Source organism: Gigantopelta aegis, chromosome 10 (assembly GCF_016097555.1).
Source record: "Gigantopelta aegis isolate Gae_Host chromosome 10, Gae_host_genome, whole genome shotgun sequence".
Classification (NCBI taxonomy): Eukaryota; Metazoa; Mollusca; class Gastropoda; order Neomphalida; family Peltospiridae; genus Gigantopelta; species Gigantopelta aegis.
Window position 1 is genome coordinate 80,404,380 of NC_054708.1, and position 16,019 is coordinate 80,420,398.

Sequence of the window (16,019 nt, forward strand, 5' to 3'; positions counted from 1 at the left end):
GTATATATTAATATTCAACTTGAACTAGATTTCTATAAAATGCAATAACAAGAAGTTTTACATAGTCAGTTACAACAATATACACGATATAGACTTTCTTTTCTTCTCGTTTCATGGACAGGAAACAACCTTAATAAAACTCATGTTTTGATTGGTTATACAAGTCATGTGGTAGTAAAACCTCGCACATGTCAACAAGGTAACAAAGGTGTGAATGACCAGTCCCAGGCTAGTATAACTGAAGTACAACCCCAGTCATGTTCAGAATTACTGTGTTTGTCTTATTTATCTATTGTCTTCTAATTTAATACCTCGCTTACTTGCGACAGGGATGTTGGCAATCAGGGTATACACAGCCGGCTTGACCTGTTTAATGTGCATAGCAGTTTGGATAACGTTTCACATCTTTACAAGAAAATATGTTTTTTGTCTATCAATTAACGAGTTAAATCCTGCCAATATATTTGTTGATATCTGACTGACATGGGATATATTGCCCTGTTGGCAACTGACATCACCATTCCTGGTGACAATTCACTACCAAATAAACTGAACAAGACCATGTACTATCATGTTACATTGTATTGTGCATTAAATTCTTTTGTTTAGAGAGAGTTTGTTAAATTGCTTACCCACCCCAGATGAGGGGTGGGGTTGGGGGGGGGGGGGGCCAAAAACAAAAATGGGACAATTGTTTAGGATCAAACTTGACAAAATAGGGTAGGTCATTATACTAGTACTCATTTACATTAAAATTGGAGAAGAAACCAGGTCAGCCAGTTTTTTTAGGTACTATAGGGGTTGGATTCCTTGAAACATTGTTTTTCAGCCTTATATATTGATCAGAAACTTGGGCTAGTGCTTTATTTTGTTGAGCTAGTGGAATCTACAAACCCACTAGGCCTGTGGCTAGTGACTTTTTAAAAAATGTGTCATACCCTGTCAATATTTGGCAAAATCCAGTGTTTTTATGGCTGTCATGGCACTGTAGGACCGGAAACAACATTTCACATGTATGCCAATTGGATACCTGGTGAACCATTATTAAAAAACCCCATCTTGGCTTGTGGCCGTCAAACAAAGGTAAACAATGAATGATCAGCTGTGCAGGGTTGACATATACCTTTAGAATACCTGGCAATTTCACCATTTAAGGCCAATTTTGTAGAAACACACTCTTCTGAATCACACGGCTCTGTCAATCGCTTCGATTCATAGTGAGCAATTTTAGTCTTGCCAAACTAGAACAAACAGAAAAGAAAAATTAAAATCAAGAACAAGTAAAGCGTGTATACAAGTGTATTAAAACTATCCAAGAAACATGGCTGTCTGCCACCTAATAATGAACACAGCATGATACACACACAAAATATATCAGAGAGAGAGAGAGAGAGAGAGAGAGAGAGAGAGAGAGAGAGAGAGAGAGAGAGAGAGAGAGAGAGAGAGAGAGAGAGAGAGAAATGTTCAGTGAAAAAGAGAAGGGGAGAGAGAAAAGGGGATAAGACAGAACTGAGAGGGGGTGGGGGTAGGGGTAAGAGAGAGAGAGAGAGAGAGAGAGAGAGAGAGAGAGAGAGAGAGAGAGAGAGAGAGAGAGAGAGAGAGAGAGAGAGAGAGAGAGAGATTGCAATAAAAACATGTACATCTGTTCATAGCATAAGATATAAAACATTAATTAATTAATACAGCTTATGATTGATCATAACAAAGTTTACAAGATAAGTACAATGTACATGATCTACATGTAACTGTAGGAGATATGTGTATTAAAGTGTTTGTTCATAATAATACATTGCAGTAATGTTCGAGACACATACAATGAACAGTGTAGGTACATGTACTTATGTATGTACAAGTATATTGACCTTCAGACTGTTTACAGTGTTACAGATTGTAAGGCTATGAATACACTTGTAGTGTAGCCTTTGGTTATGTGTCATTGCCATGCCTCATGCAGGTACACTCAGATAAGAGATAGCCACCTACACAGATTTACTGAGAAAATATCTGTACATGCACAATTTACAAACATATGTACACAGTGTATCTGCAAAAAATTATATTGATCACTGACAGTGACAACCAGAACTGGTTATATTCAAAGTCATGTTTTTATATTAACAAGTTTTAACGCTTAAAAGTAAATCTGATAAATCTGAACATAAAGCAACATTTTTTTTTATATTGAAATACATATAACTGTAGGTTTCTACAATATTCCTAAGTTAGTATTTAATTTGGTGAAATTGCTCACTTAGAGCTACATATAGCCCTGACACTGATAATTTTATGAAATATACCTGTATTTTGAGCCACATAACAGGTTCCCCCAGGCCTTTCTCAATTATGTACAGGTGAGAAATGCATGGCTAATGCTTGCGTCATACTTTCTCAAATATGCTATATGGGCCATTCCATGGTATTTGGTCCATGGGTGTGGAAATTTCAAAATGATCTGTTTCACTAAGTTTTTATTATAACTTAAAGTTAACACCCTTAAGCACATGCAAGTATACTTTTATTGCCAATTTACTTACATTTTATGGGTTTTAATGATGGTTTTATTTGAAAAAAGAATTTTTGTAAGCCAGGACGTGACATTTGTTTTTTGGTAATATTTCATTACTGTTATATCAAATTTAAAAATTAGGTATCAGGACATCACATCTAAAATATACTACATATGAAAATACTACTTTGCCTTCTTTCATATCATTATTAGTATATTAAATTATTTTGCAAAATATATAATGTCACATCCTGGCTGATTTGACATATAAAAGTTAGTTTTATTTAAAAAGCTATTTTTCAGAAATAAAAATCCTTTTTAATCCTCCTCCTTCTCAATGTTCCAAGTATAAATAAAAGGTATAATGATGACTGGTTGTATTAAATGATTAAAATAACCACCTCATATATATATATATATATGTAAGTGGTGTTTCTGCAATCTTGATGGATAAACAATTCGAAACTGTTGAGTTTACCTGGGTAAATATAAAATAATAAATAATGGCCTGAAAATGGGCTGAAATTTTTATCTTGATGTTCACTAAATATTGTTGACAATATTTATATTAGAGAATATCCTCTGCTGTATATTGTGAAAATGTGGCAGGTTACACAATTTAGCAATATTTGATATTACAAATGAATGCAGAACATTATGAAACATTACAAAATGTACTGATAAAATGAAAATTTCACCCTTTTTTATCAGACTTTTCCACTTTCCCCTGGGATTGAAGAAGTTACATCATCACGATAAAACTCTGGTTAAATACTTTAAATAAAGTAAATAACAATGTTGTTATTACAAACTGTTAAGTACACCTGATGACTGCAATAGTTTATTTTATGTTGTTAATGGGACAAGTTGAGGTACATTAACATCAAGTGTTCAAGGGATATATATGTAGGTCTGTCAATAAAATGTTACATGCAATTATATATATATGTGCATATCATGCAATATACACACTTGTAAAACATAGGGACAGATCTTAATATAGGCTGACCAATCCCATTATAAGGTCATGTTGAATAAATACATGTTTTTACAAACCAAGTACAACTGAGCAGTATTGAGATTTCAGTTTTGTTATCGATATTTAGTATCAATTGACACAATTCCGATACCGACATTGAGTGATATTTTTTATATACTCAGCTTTAAAGGCTCACCCACTAATTTCATCTAAATAAAATTAAATTCCATATACAACGCCCTTGTCTAGTTTATACCCAACCCATATACAAAGTGCATGTACATGTTTTGCTGTCGATTCTGAGGAAGAATATTGTTCATCTGCTTTTCTTTTCAGCCATTTTTCATATATATGTCAGATATATTGTTAGTGCTTTACTAAAACATTTTTCAATACCGAAATGTCAGTATTTTGACATTTGTTCGATACAATAAATCAGTATTGACATGATACCGACACCGAATGGTATATATACAGTATACCACCCAGCTCTAAAACCAAGCCACATATTTTTGAAGTTATCTTAGCACTACGATATACCATAAAACCATCATAAGCTATGAAATCACTACATAGCCTACAATGGTTTTCCAATATTTTCGTGCTAAGACAAGGACAGGATTTAGCTCAGTCGATTGAGAGCTCGCCTGAGGTGCTTGCATCGCAGGATTGAACAACCTCAGTGAATCTAATCAGCTGATTTTTTTCTCTCATTCCAACCAGTCTACTACGAAAATTACCAAATGTTTCAAATCCAATAGCCGATCATTAATTAATCAACGTGCTCTAATGTTGTTAAACAAAACAAACTTTACCTTTAAAAATATGGATCCAAGTCCAAATCTTTTAATGGTCCATTCATGGTTTAGGACTAGGTTTTTGTCATTATGATTATAGACTGAGACTGTTACATACAATTGTTTTTTAATGCAAATTTTGAAATATGGGTATACATGTATTTATGCTATTAATGAGATTCATAAAGTGAGTGTCAATGTTTCTGCCAGAAAGAAATGTTTGGGTATGGCACTATGGAATTGAATGTAACCACAGTCATAGGGTGCCTTCCCAAGAAAGAAAATGGACTGGAAGGAAGGAAATGTTTTATTTAATGACGCACTCAACACATTTTATTTACGGTTATATGGTGTCGGACATTTGGTTAAGGACTACACATGGGCTACTCTTTTTGATAAGCAGCAAGGGATCTTTTATATGCACCATCCCAGACAGGGTAGCACATACCACAGCCATTGATATACCAGTCGTGGTGCACTGGCTGGAACGAGAAAATGGATTGAGATTAGCATTAGGGTTAGGGTTAAGAAAATCATATAGTAATGATAAAGAGTAATTAATTTTGTCAAAAAGTTAACTTAAAAAAATAACATCTGCAAATGAAAATTGGGTATGGAACCATACCCGTTTTACCCTCTGGCAGAAACCCCCAAGTTACTGTGTATGATTGTGTGTAGCCCGAGTACTCTGACTGTAAGAGGGCTGGACGGACATTTGGACATAAATACGCTCTCATTACAGTCAGAGACCAAGCTATGTATTTTTTTAGCAATTCCCGACAACCAAAAAGTTGGCAAAGATTTCCGCTTTAATACCACAACAATCCTATGTTTGATGTCGGGAATTGCCAAAAAAATACATAGCTTGGTCTCTGACTGTAATGAGAGCGTATTTATGTCCAAATATCCGTCTAGCTCTCTTACAGTCAGAGTACTCGGGCTAGATTGCGTGGTGTAGCAGGGTAGAGATTCAGATTGACGTGGTTTCCAGATTTGAATGCTGGATACTTACCTCAAATATTCTCAAAAGGAGGTTAACATATCGTTTTCTTATACCAAGCGACTTTCCAAATGAAGCCAAAATAACGACCAAAAATAACAACCCAATAACTGGGAACAAACACAGAGAAACAACTGTTATTATCAACTGCTCCATGATTCCATTTCTCTACTGAGGTCAAGGTCAAATGTTACATGCAACATTGCTCAATACATATTAAATAATTACATTTTGTTTAAAAGCAAATAAATAAATTACAGTATGTAACTTTTTTGTTATGAATAATACGTTATTGAAGTATCGTCTAATTAACCAGTATATTGATTTGCTGGTATTACAAGCGGCCATACCCCCCCCCCCACAATAATATAATAGGTCTCAGAATACATTTTAAAACGTAGAAAGAGTGGCATTGATAAGTATAACACGCGTGTCTACCAAAATTGACAAGGTGGAGGGGAGAAGAGCGAGCGAGCGAGAGAGAGAGAGTGAGAGAGAAAGAAAGACGGACGGACGGACAGACATACAGACAGACAGAGAGAGAGAGAGAGAGAGAGAGAGAGAGAGAGAGAGAGAGAGAGAGAGAGAGACAGAGAGAGAGAGAGAGAGAGAGTGAGAGAGAAAGAAAGACGGACGGACGGACAGACATACAGACAGACAGAGAGAGAGGAGAGAGAGAGAGAGATTGATTGTTGAATCGGAAGAAGTCAAACGAAAAAAGTAAAAAACGAAATAAACAATTAATGTTGGTTTAAGTAATATTTATTTATTAAAATATATTTAATCCGTTACACATTGTACAAATGAAGTAATATGTGGTCAACATAGTATACAGGTCTAAATATGCAAGCATAATATTGTTTATCATTTTTAAAGATGCTGACATATATATTATATTATTGTACAAATTTTTTTAATTTTTTAAAATTTTTTTTTTAATTATTATTATTTTATTTTTTTTAAATTTTATTAGCCCAGAAATGTCGATAGTGTCAGGGATGGGGCCCTGAATCACTATGTTACAGACAATGTTGAACATATATAACTTTAAATATATATATAATACATAATGAGTATTGTTAGACTATAAATATGTTCATAGAAAGAGGGAGGGAGAGACAGAAGTGAGAAAGGAGAGAGAGAGAGAGAGAGAGAGAGAGAGAGAGAGAGAGAGAGAGAGAGAGAGAGAGAGAGAGAGAGAGAGAGAGAGAGAGAGAGAGAGAGAGAGAGAGAGAGAGAGAGAGAGAGATGAAGTAAAACAGGACAGCAAGACAGTTTTAACATTAAAAAGCATACATGCACATACACACACATACACCAGCACGCTACATAGCTTGATAACAAATGTATACATGTGATTAGTTTCCTATCAGTTGTATTATAGTTTGTTAATGTTCTGTGATTAAATTTTATTAAATTACTATATATTACATCTGTTGCTGGAGACGAGAGGATTAAAAATAATAATAATAAATAATAATAATAATAATACAAAAATTATTATATTAAATATTTTCAACTAATGAATGATACATTTACAACTTGGTAAAACCATTGCTAAGACTATTCTTACTGAGGTATAAATGGTTTTCTATAGAGTATCTTTGTTTAATTTCTTTTTTTTAAATAAATAATATTTAACTTAACATTTTACACTTTACATTTATATATGAAATACTTAGCTAGAAGTAGCAAGAAATCAAAATATTATCTGTTTTAATGTTGTCTTTAAATCCAAATATGACTAGTTCGAGAGACAGATTTAAGTTACATAAGTGATTACAGTACTTCGATAACCAGCTTGAAAACGATTTTAAAACAAATTGAACATAGTTACATTCCCCAAAAAGGTGTTCTATTGTTTCTTTATTTACATTACAAAGGGTATATGTTTCAGTATCAATAAGTTTTACCTTGAAGGAAAAATATTTGTCGTTAGTATTCTGTATAATATCCTATATTGGAACCGTCTTAATTTTTCTTCTTGTTTGGTGAGAAATGGTTTCAAATAGATAATGGGCCAGATAAGATCAGTAATAAAGTACTAAACTACGAGTTTGCCATTTTCCCATAGCGGTATTTGGTACGTCTGAATATGTTAATGTGTAATAGTATATAAAACAAAGTATCCTTGTTTGGAATAAAGTTTTTTTAGGGATAGGCGAAGGTCTAAAGGAATATTGGTGTCCACAGTCCTTCCAAAACAAGTCGTTAATATTTTTATAACATATTTGAGGAAAATCATTACCAAATAGAGGAAAATTCAGAAATTAAAGAAAACATCCCAATCAAACTAGGTTTCCATTTGAATCCTTTTTTCCAGTTTTCGTAACCAAAAAATTTTCTAAGCTTTTAACATGACAATTATAGAAGATCGTTCCTAGGCCTCCCTCTTTAAAGTCTGTTACCTTATAGTTGTTCTTTTAATTCACAAAAAGCCCGAATACAGTCCTTCCAAAACAAAATGTTAATATTTTTTTATTTTGATTCAAATCATAACCAAATTCAGAGGGATTAGGTAGTTGGGGGAAAACATACCAATAGCTGAGGTTTAGATATTAATAAGGATTTTTTATAGTTATCGTACCAAGTGGTGTGATAATTCGTCGTATTTAATATATTTATCATGCCTAGGCCTCCCTTTTAAACAGTTTAGAATTATAGTTAAGTTTAGTTCTTTCAGGCTTTTGATTAGTACAAAGGTAATGCCAAGTTTATTTAATTCACGCATAAAATTTTGTAGATATCTGAGGCAGTGTTCTTAAATAAGTAGTGAGTATGATATCAGATGTATTTTATTAATTTTTAGTCCAGATAAGTTCGCAAATATATTCAAAGTATTTATTGTTTCTTCGAAATACTCTCCACTACAATCAAGTATAAAATCTATATCATCAGCGTACTGTGAAATGGGAGACTCTTTATTTTGTACTGAAATTCTTCTAATTTTCTTATTTTTGCGTACAAGTAATGCCAGAATTTTACACAAAGGAAGAATATATATGGCAATAATGGGTCCCCTTGTCTGCATCCCCTGTGCATGTCAAACGATGAAGATATTTTGCCATTAACTATAACACTTGATTTGATATTTTTGTGAAAAAACCAACTAGGGTGAGAGTCTTATGTATAAATGTATAGAGTCGAAAGCTTTTTCAAAATCTACTTTTAGTAAAATACCAGGACTATTTTGGGATTCAGTGTAGTATAAAATGTCATACTGTCACCAATATATCGTTTTGACAAGATATTGAGGACATTTTGTATTACTTCAGATATGCATTTAGATGCTAATTTATATACAACATTTAAGAGTGAAATAGGTCGCCAGTTAGTTAGAAAACGTTTTGGTTTATCCCCTTTAATCCTTTACCGGTTAACCCTAGTTTACGTGTTATCGATAATTCGTCATTAATAAAAGCATAATTAACAGACACCAATACAAAGTAACCTATGTCTGGCCAAGATGATTTTTAAAAATCAGCAGAGAAACCGTCACCTCCTGAACTTTTATTATTCTTCATACGTCTTTGAGCATTTGTTTAAGTTCTTCATATGTTAACATATCTTCTAAATCATCAGCTTGCTCTTTGGTAAATTTATTTAGGTATTTTTCTGTAAGTAAGTCATTTAAATCTGTTATAACTGACGTCTTTTTTAGGGGCATATACGTTTTGGTAAAAACGATTAGTTCCATTTATAATTTCAGTTTTATTAGTAACTATATAACCATCTTGTTTCTCAAATCTGAATCATTGATTTACTAATAAAATTCCTATTTTCTAAATTACAAAAATAATTATTTATTTTTTCACCCTCATTAACCGATTTAGCTCTTGATCTGATATATATACCACCCATTTTCTTTTATTACAACTTCAATTTTTTTTTAATAAATAATTTCAAACTCCAGGAGATTGCTATTTTCTAACTCCTCTATTTCACTAATAAATTGTTTTTCATATATTTATTATTTTCTTTTTTCAAATAAAATGAGTACGAAATTGTTTTCCCTCTGATTTCCATTAATAAAACTTCTAAAAATAGTTGGTCACCAATTTGAAACTCAATTTCATATAGTGGGATATCATCCATTGCGTCCACATTATAGACTAATATATAACATACTGTTTCTTAATATCTGGAATAACATTTTTGATTGTTATATAATTTTTATTTTCTAAAAGTGAATGATTAAATTTCCAATAAGTATTGTGCCTTTCATGTTCAGTAAATTCAAATTAAGACTTAAAATGTAATGATCAGTTCTATACCCATACTGTATATCGGATTTTACTATACGGATGAATATAACGAATCTGATATTAAGAACAAATCTAGGAGAGCTTGTTTAATTGGTGTGTTCTCCTCCATGTAAACTTGTGTAATTCAGGATTATGATCTCTCCAGATATAAAAAAAGATTAAGCTCCCCCAATGGTATCTAATACCTTATCACGTGCTTTTGATTATTAATATTTATATAATTGTACGTATCATATCAGGGTTTAAAACCAGATTCCAATCCCCACCAAATATACAATGTTTATTACTAAACAGTTTTACTTTTTCTAGGATTAACTGGTAAAAGTTAGGATCATCTGAATTTGGACCATATAAATTTACTAATGTCAATCGTATATTGCAAAGACTTAATCCACTACTAATACATTTCCTCCATCCTGTCGAAGTAGTATTCAAAAGTGTTATTTATCAATATTGCAACACCGCGGGATTGGCTACTATAAGAATTAAAAATGCATTCAAATCCCCATTCAGCGCCCCATAGAATCAAATAGGCTCTTTTTCTTTTGTAAATGAGTATCCTGAAGGAAATTGAAATTGTTTTGACCTAAGGAAATTAAAAAACATCCTTCCTTTTTTAACATCCGCTAGTCCCCAGCAATTCATTGAATAACAAAATCCATTATCAAAAGTGGTTCTAAAATATAGTATACAAATCAAATAGTGTTACTTTCCATAATTACAAGAACATTTAAGAAAAAATGATAATGTGTTTCACAATACACAAAAACAAATACGCACACATACATAACATACAGATTCCTAATACACATCTAAAAATTAAAAACATCCCTATAGGGTCAGAGGGAGACGTCTTGGGCTTCATTTATGCCCCCAAACCCTGTTACATTACTTGATAAATTGACAAAAGCAACCGAATACAAAACACAGAACAAAAAAACCAAAACAAAATAGACCTCGCAACAGTAGTAGTGATTTTGTTTTTACAGTAATCGCAGAATAGATATTGTGGTATTATTATATATTATTGAATATAATCGCAGAATAGATAGTTATTGTGGTATTATTATATATTATTGAATATATACGTGGTGTGCACAAAAACAATAAATACAAAAAATAAACAAATCATAAGTTAATTTTAAAATAATTTTAAAAATCAATAAAGTTTTGAAGATTATATATTTTCATTGAACCATCACCCATTTCAACAAATCCCGCCTAGTATTTACTTTAAAATCATTTGTAAACAACAGACAAATTAATTAATTAATTAATTTAAATCATATAAAGCAATAAAGAAGAAAAACAAAAAACCCCAAAACCCCCACCAATTACATAAATAAATATTACTGAAGTATACACGCAGTCCGTATAATGTAGTTTGTTAAATTGCAGTATATATTACACAAACATCTAGTTGAGCATATTTACAAATATACACATACATATATAAACATAATATATACAAAGGCGCCTATACATACAGACAGAATAAAACAAGAAAGGTAATAATAAATAAATAATTAATAAGGAAATAAATAAATAAATAAATATTAAAGATAATAAATTAAATGATAAAATAATAATGCATGTAACTGTATATACATACATATACATACATACACATAGTAATTATTGTATTTAGTGTTGAGAAAAATACAAGATGCAGATAGTACATTTAGTGTTGAGAAAAGTGAAACTTTAAAGATTTAACCTGTTTAAATATAAATTAGAGTTGATAAACAAAAAGAATAAAGGAGAAGAAGGTGAACGGTTTTATCAATCAAAACGTTTGCGTGTAGCAGTGAAATGTTGGACTGCTTTCTATATATATATATATATATATATATATATATATATAAATAAAATATATATAAATACATAAAAAGATAGACAGTATGGGTTAGCGTATGTTAAGTTTTGGTTTGAAAATGCGAATAAAATGGGCTTCCTTTTGCTATCGAAAGTTATGATGGATGACAAACATTTTTGACAGCAAAAGGAAGCCCATTTTATTCGCATTTTCAAAGCGAAACTTAACATACGCTAACCCATACTGTGGTCACTACACTCCAACATAGTTTGAAACTTTGTTGTACAATGTATCTACTGTTAGAACATTTGTCTCTTATATGCTTGTTTACATGTATTACACTGTAACAATAGCGACAGTTATACACCATCACTATAATATAAGTTGTAGAAGCATCACGAGGGGTATATGGCTTTTTATGTACCCTTTGTGTGTTCTTTTAAAAGAGCACACAGAGGGTACACCAAAAGCCATATACCCCGAGAGATGCTTCTACAACGAATTTATCTTGCCGACATGTTAAACCATATAGCCAAATAATCAAAATAACGCCAGACAATAACTGTTAACAATGTATTAACGGAGCCGTACCACGCGGACGCGAACGAAACCACTTGCCAGTGACGAAAATTAGTTCCATCGATAAACGAGTTTTGAACTTCAAATGTTTGTAATACAAAATTGTCTGAAACAGATATTAATAATAAAAAATAAAAAACAAAACTTCTTTTTTTATCAGAAATGTATGTAGTAAAAAAATAAAAATATAACCCCCCCCTCAAAAAACCCCCCCAAATGTTGCTAATCGCGCATTAATACAATAACACCACGACCGTAATTAGGTGGCCGAGTTCAACATTGCAGCTTTTAAAAGCATTGAAATAGTGTATTTTATAGTAAAAATAAAATTAATTATGTATACTTGATTGATTATCAATGCTATTTATAATCTGATTATTGCTTTAGCATTAACTGGGGTGGCTGGAAACTGTTGGAAATTACAGACGGGGTATAAGAGAATTTGGCTCCGCCCACAGGGGTATAAGGGATTTGTCCAACGGCAAACAACCAATGAGATTAAAGAATTTTACATGAAAGCGAGATAATATAAGTTGTAGAAGCATCACGAGGGGTATATGGCTTTTTATGTACCCTCTGTGTGTTCTTTTACCCCGAGCCGAAGTCGAGGGGGTAAAAGAGCACACAGAGGGTACATAAAAAGCCATATACCCCGAGAGATGCTTCTACAACGAATTTATCTTGCCGACATGTTAAACCATATAGCCAAATAATCAAATTAACGCCAGACAATAATTGTTAACAATTTATTAACGGAGCCGTACCACGCGGACGCGAACGAAATCACTTGCCAGTGACGAAAAATAGTTCCATCGATAAACGCGTTTTTAACTTCAAATGTTTGTAATATGAAATTGTCTGAAACAGATATTAATAATTTAAAAAAAAAAAAAAAAACTTTTTTTTATCAGAAATGTATGTAGTAAAAAAAATAAAAATATTAAAAATAAAAAACAACTGTTGCTAATCGCGCATTAATACAATAACACCACGACCGTAATTAGGTGGCCGAGTTCAACATTGCAGCTTTTAAAAGTATTGAAATAGTGTATTTTATAGTAAAAATTAAATTAATGATGTATACTTGATTGATTATCAATGTTATTTATAATCTAATTATTGCTTTAGCATTAACTGGGGCAGCTGGAAACTGTTGGGAAATTACAGACGGGGTATAAGAGAATTTGACTCCGCCCACAGGGGGATAAGGGATTTGTCCAACGGCAAACAACCAATGAGATTAAAGAATTTTACATGAAGGCGAGATAATTATAGTTATTATCTCGTTTAATGTCAAATATGCAATTTGTTCGTGATATGCATTTTTTATTGTTAGAATTGCCGTGAAGTCATCGAAATTACCCCCCCCCCCCCCCACACGTAGATGACGTCATGTATATGGAACTGATGAACCCGTTACGGGTGAAAGGCGCTTATTCCATTAAAACGTATATATATATGTATGATTGTGTCAAATATACAAACACGTGATCAACGTCTCCGGGAACTAAACATGTATCTTAAAACGCGAGGTTATCCAAAACAGCTAATATCAGATAGTATCGAAAAGGCGGTAGTATTAGATAGAAAATCTCTTTTTAAAACCAAAACAAATCGTTTCAGCGAAAAGGCCGCTGGCATTTGTATCCACCCATAACCCGCAGAACCCCGATATATATAAAAATTATCTTGTCAGAATTGCACATTTTAAAACAAAATGAAAAAATGTCATCCATACTAGACTCTATTTCTATTGCTGTTGTTAAATAGCAGTGAATTTCTTGCTGGTAATATTATTTCCAATAAACCCACCTGTAGACTAATAAACCCATCTAAACCGGAAATTGGCATAATAAGCAAAAAAATCTTAGAGAGAATCAACAGAAAGATTCTGAACACAACCAGAACAAACCAGTGGAGGAACACGTCAGACGTGATTAAGTGGTTTAAAGCAATATCCAATAAATCCAACTATTCTTTCATATGTTTCGACATATGTGATTTTTATCCGTCCATAACAGAAAATCTCGTGAAACAAACCCTACAGTTCGCATCCAAATTCGACGATATTTCAAGCGATGAGATGGAAATAATATTACAAGCAAGAAATTCACTGCTATTTAACAACAGCAAGGCGTGGTGCAAAAGAGGCAAACAATCACGGTTTGATGTAACTATGGGTAGTTATGATGGAGCAGAAATTTGCGAAATAGTCGGGCTCTTTCTTCTTTCAGAACTACAAGCAAAATACGGCAACAATATAGGACTATATCGCGACGATGGCCTAGCTGCATTCAATGAGTCACCGAGAACCATAGAGATAATCAAAAAAGATATTTGCAGAATATTTGCAAACCATAAACTCAAGATCACCATAGTCGCCAACAAAAAATCTGTAGATTACTTAGACGTAACTCTAGATCTTGAAAAGAGCTCAGTCAAACCCTATATGAAACCAAACAACACACCTTTATACATCCACAACAAGAGCAACCACGCTCCAAATATTATCCGCAGTATACCAAAAACAATAAATAAAAGGCTTTCTGATATATCTTCGAATGAGTGCATCTTTGAAGAAGCGAAACGCCCATATAACTCAAGAGCGGATATAACTATAACCTCAAATACACCCCAACAGCAGAAAACAACAGACGCAGAAACAATCGCAATAGAAATATCACCTGGTACAACCCACCATATAGCTCCAACGTGAAAACCAACGTAGGTCACCAGTTCCTCAGATTCCTCGATGAGTGCTTTCCCAAAAGCAACCCTCTCCACAAAATTATAAATCGAAACACCGTTAAAATTAGCTATAGCTGCATGCCTAATGTTGGGAAAATAATTTCAGCGCATAACAAAACTCTACTTCAACAACACACAGACAAAAACGCCGTTCCCCCCAGAGAATGCAACTGTAGACGAAGAGCTGAATGTCCACTTGAGGGCAAATGCTTGCAGAAAGGAGTAATATATCAAGCTACCGTTAATACACTCAATAACAACAAGCAAGAAACATACGTTGGTTTGACCGAGAACACATTTAAGACGAGATATACCGCGCACACGAGCAGTTTTCAAAACGCAACACAGAAGAACGCAACAGCGCTAAGTCAGTACATTTGGACACTGAAGGATAGATTCACCCCATACACCATTAAGTGGAAAATTTTATCCAAAGCAAAATCATACTCTCCAGCGAGCAAAAGATGTAACCTCTGCCTGAAGGAAAAAAAACTGTTCATAATGTATAAACCTGAAACCAGCACACTAAACTCCAAGAATGAACTAGTATCAGCATGTCGACACAGACGCAAATACCTTCTGTGCGCATACCACACATCACCTATAGACCTGCATAGTGACGTAACCTCGACGTCACAGAGTCCATTACGTCATCAGCTTTCCAATGACGGTGTAATTAAATCTACATCTGATGAGTGAGAGCAATTCAACTCTCTCACGAAACAAGCCTGTCATGTAGAGAAAAAACATACACTTTTTAACGATATATATATATATATATATATATATATATATATATATATATATATATATATATATATATATATATATATATATATATATATATACACATATATATATATATTTGTCTTGTAGTGTTAAATTGGGATCGCCATTATTTAAACTTAAATGATATAACCTAGCTAGGTACGCCTGGCGCTTTCCATTGAATAGGGGGCAAAACAACTGGAAATGTTCAGTATCATCAACATATACCACGAGAAGGTCTACACTATGTGTGATTGCTGCTAGTCAGACATGACACAAGCAGTTTGCATCAGTCTGCCACAGTGATGGTTCAGTCATCATACATTGGCAAACCTGCACTCTTGTTATTAGTTTGTAATGATTTCTCGAATGCAGTGGTAAACCATCAAAGATAAATGACTTTTTCAAAAGGTGAATAATAGAGTGACTGTCAACAAAACGTATTAAATTTATGTTTTGAATAAATATTCTCTTTATTAAAACTTATGTATACATTATACTTTCTCTGACTTAATTTTATTTTTATTAACTCGTGATAATAGAACCAGCTATTACAGAGTA

The 16,019-nt window shown here is 32.8% G+C and overlaps 1 protein-coding gene across 1 annotated transcript; it reads right to left on the bottom strand.

Annotated features, from left to right (window-relative positions):
* Positions 1–695: 695 nt before the first annotated feature.
* On the bottom strand, positions 696–5,445 carry LOC121382883. The gene is made up of 2 exons (XM_041512557.1): positions 5,295–5,445; positions 696–1,241 (listed from the first exon to the last, which is right to left on the bottom strand). The coding sequence occupies exons 1-2, from the start codon at positions 5,436–5,438 to the stop codon at positions 1,074–1,076; spliced, it is 312 nt and encodes a 103-aa protein (XP_041368491.1). The 5' UTR covers positions 5,439–5,445; the 3' UTR covers positions 696–1,073.
* Between the last annotated feature and the right edge of the window lie 10,574 nt (positions 5,446–16,019).